The following is a 9,688-nucleotide window of genomic DNA, read 5'->3' as shown; positions in this document are numbered from 1 at the left end:
GGCATGAAGCAAACTTCTAGGTAGTGGTAGTTAATGTTTGATCACTTCATGAAAAGGATCGGGTTCAAAAGATGTGAGGTTGATCATGACTATTGCCTAAAGAAGTTAAGCTCCTCGTATATCATCCTCGTGTTGAATGTTGATGCTGTGTTGATTGCTGGTTCTAACATGCAGAAGATCAATGAGCTTAAGATGCGGCTAACCAAACAGCTCAAGATAATAAAGCAAATGGATGCTAAGCTAAATAAATTCCTTAGTGTGGTGAAATCAATAGATGAAGGTACTAAGGTGTATACAACTAAAAAGTTGAAGTTGGGCATGGCTTCAACTGCCCTTCCAAGATTTTGAGGAATGAGGGTTGGCGTAGAGAGAGAGAGAGAGGGAGAGAGAGAGAAAGAAAGAAAGAAAGAAAGAAAGAAAGAAAGAAAGATTATGTGTGTGTGCATGTGACCGAGGAAGGATGAAGCTTTTGAATGGAATACTACACTAAGTTTTTTAAGCCTTCAAGTGGGAGATTGTTGGGGTGTGAAGACTTGTCAAATTTGTAACGCCTGAAATCTTGATGAGAAATTGTTGAGAATAAACCAATTTTAAGTTGAAAACGGCTACTTGGAGGAACCAACTCGGAGTGTTTACAATGGAAAAATCATGGGGATTAAATGAACCAACACGACGAGTTGAGGTGCCTCAACTTGACGAGTTGGTGGCTGGAAGGAAACCCTAATTTCTAGGATGTTGCACCCTATTTAAAGGCCTTAAGTTCCTTTGGTTGGCCTCCTTATTAGCCTCCATTGTTATCAAAACCCTAAAATGAGTTGTATCCTCCATTGTCAGTCATTTAAGCATTGGAAGGAAGTTTGGTGTCCATTTTGTGCATTGTGAAGGAGATAGAAGATCTTGAAGTTTCTAAGCTTAGAGGAGGGGTCTTGGATCCAGAATCATTATCCATTTGGCAAGGAGTTTGAGGTATCAATTTCTCATCTTGATGTCTAGATGTTTAGATCTTTCTTTTTGAGTTAATTGTTATGTTTAAGTCATGGGTCGAATGGATGTTGGGATTAGGACGTCCTAAATCCTTATTCTTTCAGATATGGGGTTTTCATGGACTCTTTTGGAATAAAGGTGCCAACTTTATGGATTTAAAGGCTTCATGCATTCTTTAAGTCCCTTATTAAGCCCTTTTTGAGCATTTGAGCCTCTCCTAGTCATGCATGAGCATAAAGTTGGAAACTTTACGTTCTCTTCCAGCTCTAGAGTGTCAGATCTGCAATTTGGGGGCTTTGTCTTTGAGTATTAAGTGTTTAATGGTTAAGACCTCATTCTTTTAAGTCTAGGGTTGGGGTTAAACCGATTTCGGTGGTAACTAGGGGTAAAGTTGAAAATTTACCCTCCTAGATCCATATTGGTCAAGATCTTAGTTGTGAAGCTCTTGAAGTCAATAATGCCGACTTAATTTATTAAGAGGTGGGTTTCTGGCGAACTCGACGAGTTTGTGGATAAACTGGGAGAGTTGGCTCGGTTTCTCCCCGACTTTGCATTTAATGAAGGAACACAGTGAGTTGAAAGACAACTCGACGAGTAGGGTCAACTCAGGTCGTTGACTTTAACTTTCGACCCTGTATTTGACCAAGTAGTTCTAAAGGGGTACTTGAGGTAATCATAATTGTAATTAAGGAAATTATGGGCTTAGGATAAGCCCATATGGGGTTGGGCCCGATTTGGAAAATGGGGCCATTAGTGAGACTTTATGGATCTTTTGGTTTTGGGCCTCGATTTTGATGCATGTTAGGTCAGTGGTAAAATGGTCATTGTACCCAAAGTATGGATGGTGGGCCTTAGAATGGATCTCAATTGCTAATTGGGTGTTATTTTGATCTGATAGCTCGGAGGCGTCATCAGGGAAACAACTAGGGATTTCTTTCTGTGAGATTTTGCATTCGAGGTGAGTTTCCTCACTGGATTTGCGGGTCGAAGGATCCATTGCCGACCCATGTTTATGTTATGTTATGTTGGTATGCTAGCTGTCTTCGTGACTCTTACATGTGTATGTGTTTATATGTTTTCGGGCTAAGGCTCAATGTCGGGCAGGGCCCGATGACTTCTTGTATACTATGTATCTATGTGATTATTGCATGTGTATGTGTTTATTTGATATATATTATATGTATGATGGGTAGGGCCCGATCTATTACCGAGCAGGGCTTGATGTTAGGTGGGGCCCGATACCCGGCGGGGACCGATGACAGGGTGGGGCCCACTATATGTTTATGTGTATGTGTGGTATGTGGTATTTTGGGGTTCTCACTAAGCTTTGTGCTTATGGTTTTTAGTTTATGTTCAGGTGATTCGGGTTTCAAAATAATGGAAGAGCTCGGGATTATTGCAGGGCACACACCGTATGTTTTCGCATTCTGTGATTCACTATGATTTAATGATGTTTTGCTAAATCTTGGCTACCATGGTTTTATGGAAATGATATGTATTAACAATTATTTAATCTAAAAATGAAAATTTTATGTCATTATTTTCGGGATGTTTCAAGTTGGTATCAGAGCCTTGGTTTGAGAGATTCATGCATACTCTCGAGTGTGCATGGACTCAAAATGAGGGTTCGGCGGAAATTTTTATAAAATAAACATATAAATAAAAAATAAATTTATAATTAAGAGACGGTTGTGATTCATGCAATCGGTCGAGCTCAAGTAAGTGGTTCCCAAAATACCAATACATGTTTATTATGATATATGATATAATTATGAGAATTACATGCTAGAATAGGGCTAAGGATCTGCTCAGTATTTCATGATGAGAGAAACACCTTTATATGTTTGATTGTATGAGCTTTAGTATCACATGCTACTATGTATATCTGATAAGTGGATAAAATCGATTGATTAGTGTATGTTGGTTAGATTTTCCACTGCTTTAATGTTCCTTGCTTTGTGATTTGTGGGACTCTTAGTGATGTGAATTTAATGCTAAGTGAATATGCTAAATTGCATGTGGCACAAATTAAATAATCTTAGAGTGATGGATTTGATGCTATTGTGCAGCTCTCGTTTAAGTCCAACCATTCTAGGGTTGAGTCTTTTACTCAAAGGATTATCTGATCTCTGTTGCATGTGACTAAATTCATAAGGAAGCTAGTTGACATTGGTGGGAGTCTTTCAAAAGATGAGGGTTGGTTGAGGTCGAGAACCTAGGAGAGTCTAGGATATGCTTTAGTAGGTTTAGTGATGTGGTTTAGTGAGTTTTTGGTGCATCAATTTGAGTAGGTGGCTTACAGGATTCTTGAGGATAGTGTGGATAGGTGTGAAAGGTTGTATTGGGCACATACTAATGAAAGCACAAGATCCATACCCGAATCGAGGAGAGTCATAGAGAATCTAGGAAGCTTGTGGGGTGACGATTCATGGTTATATTCTGATTATGGGTATGGATGCTTTTCAGAATGGTGATGAGCACACATGGGGAAGGTTCAAACTTTGGTCCTGGCTCAGGTGGTGAGCCAGATAGTGGAAGGACTGCAAGGCTTTTGAATTCGTGTTGGATTAAGGAGATGGAAAGTATTTTCCGCACTAGCCCCTACCTCATAGGAGCCAAGTTTTGGTTCGCCTTGTATCTCTTGTATCGAGTGACAATGAGTTTTGTAGGAATTGATTGCACAATATATTGCACTTTATGAATTAGATACTATGTCTTAGGAAGAGTTGTGACCCAGATTAGGGTAGAGGTTGCTCCAACTATCGCAGTTCAACCGTTGGCGAGTGAGCTGGTGAACATATCAGGATGCCAGATCCTGAAGGATATGACTTCCAGAGACCGAGGGCGGGAGATCGAATTAGAGCACCGTGGGAAGAGGGGCTCAAAACGGGTGCATATAGTGGAGGGTCCCGAGAAGATACCCAAGGCATCTTATCAGCATTTGAAAGGCTAGCAGGGTTGGAGTCAGTGCAGCACGTACGGGAAATTGCATGATGGGAATTGTCATTCCAGAGGTTTGGGCTGGTACAAGTGTGGCAGAGCTTGTCATGTTAGCAGGGATTGTCCTTAGGGGGCAAGCCCATTATGTTTTCTCTGTGAATAGATGAGCCACAAGAAGGCCGACTATCCGATGTTGAGGGGAGGAGCAGCGAGTGCACCTGCTCCAACTAATTTGCTTCGACTACTTTGAGGATCACCAATGAACGATAAGGTAGGGAAGGATCCCCAACATAGAGGAGCCATGCATTGCAGTGTCAGACAGGGGATGTCAGGACTCCAACAAGCAACATTACGGGTATGTTATATGTTGATTTCTTCATGGTTACATCAGTATTTATGTTATTTTGGAATCTTGCATCGTTTGGGTAAATGTATCTTTGGTTTATTCTCTGCTTATGTTTGGGTTATATCTTCAAGAGATGTTACATGCCAATTGCATGCCATGAATCGTTAGTGGATTGGTAAGGAGTTGTATCTTGTTGGCGGTTTCCAAGTGTTCGGTTGAGTGCTTTTCTATAAATAGGTTCATATCCACATTCATTATTCTTTGCGAGTGTGTGCATAGTAATTTCAAGAGAGCACTCGTCGTTACGTTGAGAGCACATCATTTGGAGTAGTTACTAAGAAAGAGAGATTCTTTTGTGTTGAGAGATCAAATGAGGTGTAACCATTATGTATGATTGTAATCGTTCTTTGATGTTTAATAAAATCCTCTCTCTCTCTCTCTCTCTCTTTCTTTCTCTCTCTCTCTCTCTCTCTCTCTCTCTCTCTCACGTGGACATAGGTCACCTTGACCAAACCACATTAAATATTGTGTTCAGTTTTAGTTTAAGTTTTTCAAAAGTTTTATTCTGTAAGTTTTACCGAAGTTTGTTTTACATTTTTTTTGAAGTGCTTAACTTGTTTTGTTGTTATTCCAACATGTGATATCGAGTTACTCTCATTGTTGAATCCTTTTCGCATAATACTATCACTAGAAATATATTCTCAACTTTCTCAACAAAGAGTTATCCAAACATAATAAAGCCTCAAATCACAATATTGTATGATTCTCATACTTCAAGATCTACCAAAAAGGTTATCTCTGTCTTGCATCTCTTACTAGTTGAATCCAAGTCCAACAAATCCACAAAGACTACTCCAACACCAATACATAAGTTGAAACATGACAGCCAAGGACCACTAAACCAATATGCAATTAAGATTTGAGTATTCATGAGTCCATATCATTGCGTTGCACTATATTTTTTTCATTGTCCATTTAAAGAATGTTATAATAATGTATATTAGATGATATAAAGTACTTGTAGTACTTTTCCTAAATGTGTTATTTAAAGAGGGTGATTTCCAAAGTTGTGTTTAAGGTATTTAGTTGGAAATATGTTTTCAAGAAGATAATTTACTAACATGTGTTAAGAGTGTGTATTTTTTGAAGACGAGTAAAATGGTTGATCCTTTAATATGTTTTTAAGTATGTATCATATGAAGATGTTCTAAAGAACGGTCTTTAATGAGGACTTCTTTACGTGTGCGTTTCAAAAACGTATTATTTATTATGCGTTTAAAATGTTTGAGTTGTAAAGATGATATCTTAAAACACATGTTCATTCTTAGAAAGGTGAGTAAAAGGGTGATTATTTCAAGTGTGTTTTCAAATATATGTTAAAGAGGGGTTTAAAGTGTGTCTATTTCCAAACCGGTTAATTCTATCCACTCAACGAATATAAACCAACAATGATTATTGTGATTTTATAACGTCAAAACACTCATCACGATTGCTTAGAGTTTGTAGTGTTTAATATTCAATGTTTTAGGAAAACGCCATGACTCCGAAAATATCCTTTTCCTTGAGGACATTATTATCGGACAACAAAATATTTATTACATATTTTCTCTCCAATAAACCTATTTAAAAGTACTCTACTATTCTCAACCCTAAAAGCAATTCTTGCACTTCTCGTTGTTCAATGTTCGCTTTATCCATACGTGAAAATATTATATTCAAAATCTAAATATTTTATATTAACCATACATATGATTGTACTCGTCAAATCTAATTATATTCACAAGTGAATACAAACATACACACAAGACATGAATATTCATGTATAAATATGTATATTCTATTTTAATAGTTTTCTTTAAAAAGAGGTTTAGACCATCAATAACGTCACAATAGTTTATTTTGATCCACATGAAGCTAATTTTTACAATGGGATAGAGTTGCTATGAGTTAGTGCACACACAAATTCAATATCCCAATTTGTCATTTATTATGCTTCAAATCCAAAGCGATGGGCTAGCCTAACAACTCTCATAACAACTTCATAATTATGGTGAAGTTATTAATAGCCTAAAGCTTGAGAACTTTATGACATTTCAACTTCTTATTCTTCATCAATGCGAGGCTAGTTAATTATTACAAACTCTATCACTTAAATTTTCATTCTTTTGTCTATACGAAATGAGCTACATATTATGTTCTTAACTTCTAGTTTATTTTATCAACATAAAACGTGTTACTAGAGTCCTCAAAGTGGCATTATTTTGAGTACTCGTTATTGCTCATGCAAAATTCTGCGCCTTCTGTTCATTTCTTATCCTTTTAGGCCGTAAATATAGATATTATCTAGGGGCAAAAATGTCATAATGAAGAAGCCGAACTTTTTGAAATAAATCCATAATATAGGGGTCTAGATGTAATTTTTACCTTAAAATTATAGGCATAAAGTGTGGGAGAGGGTTTTACAAGCCGAGCTGGCAAGCCGAGACGGTTTCTTGTTGTTGCTTCTAGTTATACTTTCTTTAAATAAGTTGGGTATATGCATGAACCAATGTAAATACCAATGATTCCTTCACGATTGGATGTTTAATTCCAAATTTCCTTCACACTTTCATGTGATCATTATTATAAAAAAATCCTCTCGCTATCTGTTCATGCCTAATTTCAACTAGTTGAGTGGGTGGAGATCCTCCATTGCAATTTACAGCTACTTTTTCTATAAATCAACGTATCCAGGATATCTCTCATCCGTATCTTGATTTAGTGATTTAATATCATCGTTGATGTTACTAATTTCCCAGAAATTCAGGAGATAATTGATTGATGTGAAGTGATCGCAGTTCAATAATTCGGTTTTCTGGAAACCCCATGAGAAATAGGGAAGAACTTTGTGCCGAAAGTGGAGGATTCCGACAGTTCCTTTGCTTTGCGTTTAGGAAAAGCAAAGAAAGTTTTCGCAATTGGGATTTGGAAGATTGATGAAATAGCAAAGTCAGGGGTTTATTGTTATTTTAATAGTGCTTTTTTGAGGAATTGGAGATCGAAGAAGATCCATTTGCAGCGAGTAAGTATCGATTCTCTTGAAACGATTCACACTATGTTGTTGGATTTTTATCTGGTTATATATTCTCAATTTCTCATCGATATCACTTGAACCCAAAAGGGTTTTACTGGTTTTGCAAAACGTTTTCAATTAATTGCTTGAAATTCAAATGGGTTTTGCAAGTTGTTTACGATTCTGTCCAATTATTTGCTTGATTTCAAGTGGGTTTTAAGAACTTCTGTCAAAAATTGGCCGATTATTGTTTTAATTTCAAGTGGGATTTGCATGATTTTACAGGTATTTGTCAATTATAAGCTTAATCTCAAGTGGGGTTTGAAGCTATTATTGATTTTGACTAATTGTTTGCTTTTTTCAAGTTATTACTGATTTTGACCAATTCATTGCTTGAATTTGAACTAAGTTTTGGAATTCTTGCTTAAAATTCAAGTGGGTTTTGCATGTTACAACGGATTTCAGCCAATTATTTGCTTGATTTATCAAAAAGATTCATCATTTTTAATAATGAACACAGATATGGCGACATATGTTGAGCCTCCAAACGGATTCAGGCAAATCGGGAAGCATTATTACACTATATGGCAACAATTGTTTGAAATCGATACAAAATACATTCCGATCAAACCAATTGGGAGAGGAGCATATGGTGTTGTTTGTTCTTCAATCAACAGAGAAACAAACGAGAAAGTCGCAATCAAGAAGATCAACAATGTGTTTGGAAACCCAACTGATGCGTTAAGAACCCTAAGAGAATTAAAGCTTCTCCGACATATCAGACATGAAAATGTAATCGGATTGAAAGACGTCATGTTTCCGATTTACAGGAATAGCTTCAAAGATGTTTATCTTGTTTACGAGTTAATGGATACCGATCTTCATCATATCATCAAATCGTCACAACCTCTATCAAACGATCACTGCAAATTCTTCTTATTTCAGGTATAAATGATTAAATTCTCGTTTCCCCTTATAAGTTATCGTCTTCCTGTTCATGAATTGATCGAATTGTTTCAGTTGCTTCGAGGTCTGAAGTATCTTCACTCTGCTAATGTCCTCCATCGTGACCTAAAACCCGGGAATCTCCTCGTGAACGCAAATTGCGAACTGAAAATCTGCGATTTTGGACTGGCGAGAACGAGCCAAGGAAGCGAACAGTTCATGACGGAATACGTCGTCACACGGTGGTACAGAGCACCGGAGCTTCTCCTCTGTTGCGACAACTACGGGACCTCCATTGACGTGTGGTCGGTGGGATGCATCTTCGCCGAAATTCTCGGCCGGAAACCGCTTTTTCCGGGAACGGAGTGCCTGAATCAACTGAAACTGATAATCAACATTCTCGGGAGTCAAAACGAAGATGATATTGGATTCATCGACAACGCAAAAGCTCGAAGGTTTATAAAAACTTTGCCTTTCACAAGAGGGATTTGTCTTTCTTCTTTATACCCGGCGGCGGATCCTTTAGCTTTGGACTTGCTGCGGCGGATGCTGGTGTTTGATCCGGCGAAGAGGATAACGGTGACGGAAGCTCTGCAACATCCGTACATGGCGGGTTTGTTTGACCCGAGGCAAAACCCGGGTGCCCAAATGGCGATTAATTTGGATCTTGATGAGAATATGAATGAAGAGATGATTAGGGAAGAGATGTTGAGGGAAATGTTGCATTATCATCCTGAAGCTGCATATCAAATGGTGTTTCAAAGATAGTTTATTTTTGGAATTTTGTTTATTATTTGCTCTAGAAACCAAAAATGGTGTAAAACCTTAAAAGCATAATGTGGGGCTTTTGGTTTTGATTATTCTTGTAATTTGGATTGTAAAATTTTTAGTTTTATGTAATTTTGGTTTTGAATCCCTACATGTTGGTGTTCTACTCTTTTTCATCAACTTCCATTTTTTTTTTTTGAATTTTGAATTTTGAAATAGTGTAAAAGAGCAATGTGATGCTTTTGGTTGATAAAGATGATTTTGATTTTGAGAATATGCACACGTTGGGAAAAAATAGTTTGTAGCTATTAGATAGAAGCTATAGTTTTGATTTTTATATACATGTTTGGAAAAAAATAGCAGTAAACTTTTAAAACATATAAGATTAAATAAAGTGACTCATATGAAATACCCACTGATATTAAAAAAAAAAAAAAAAAAAGTAATTAAATCAATTTGTAAAGTTATAAAAATGTATTTTATAAATGCTACTTGAAATAGTATATTTTTTTAAACTAAAAGTTAAGCACTTCCTTTGAGTAACAATGTTTTATAAAGGAATTCGCTTGTTACCTAAAAGAAAACAAAGGTTTCAATTTACTATCTTTCAATTTTACATTTAATTCTAATGATTTTGGATTAATTTGAATTGT

At 36.8% G+C, this 9,688-nt stretch overlaps 1 protein-coding gene across 1 annotated transcript; it reads left to right on the top strand.

The window, feature by feature from the left end:
- Window positions 1-6,740: 6,740 nt before the first annotated feature.
- LOC145036886 (mitogen-activated protein kinase 7-like) lies at window positions 6,741-9,186 on the top strand. Its single transcript, XM_078985418.1, has 3 exons — window positions 6,741-7,331; window positions 7,843-8,267; window positions 8,343-9,186. The coding sequence occupies exons 2-3, from the start codon at window positions 7,845-7,847 to the stop codon at window positions 9,033-9,035; spliced, it is 1,116 nt and encodes a 371-aa protein (XP_078841544.1). The 5' UTR covers window positions 6,741-7,331; window positions 7,843-7,844; the 3' UTR covers window positions 9,036-9,186.
- Window positions 9,187-9,688: the final 502 nt, after the last annotated feature.

Source organism: Lactuca saligna, chromosome 3 (genome assembly GCF_052625555.1).
Source record: "Lactuca saligna cultivar CGN05327 chromosome 3, ASM5262555v1, whole genome shotgun sequence".
Lineage (NCBI taxonomy): Eukaryota > Viridiplantae > Streptophyta > Magnoliopsida > Asterales > Asteraceae > Lactuca > Lactuca saligna.
The sequence above is the reverse complement of the archived record's forward strand: the minus strand, read 5'-3'. Positions and strand labels throughout refer to the sequence as shown.

What these genes read in the sequence shown, in the direction of transcription:
- LOC145036886 (XM_078985418.1), top strand. Translation starts at nt 7,845, where the DNA reads ATGGCGACATATGTTGAGCCTCCAAACGGATTCAGGCAAATCGGGAAG. An exon ending in GCAAATTCTTCTTATTTCAG is followed by an intron (nt 8,268 to 8,342) that starts GTATAAATGATT and finishes GAATTGTTTCAG; the next exon opens with TTGCTTCGAGGTCTGAAGTA.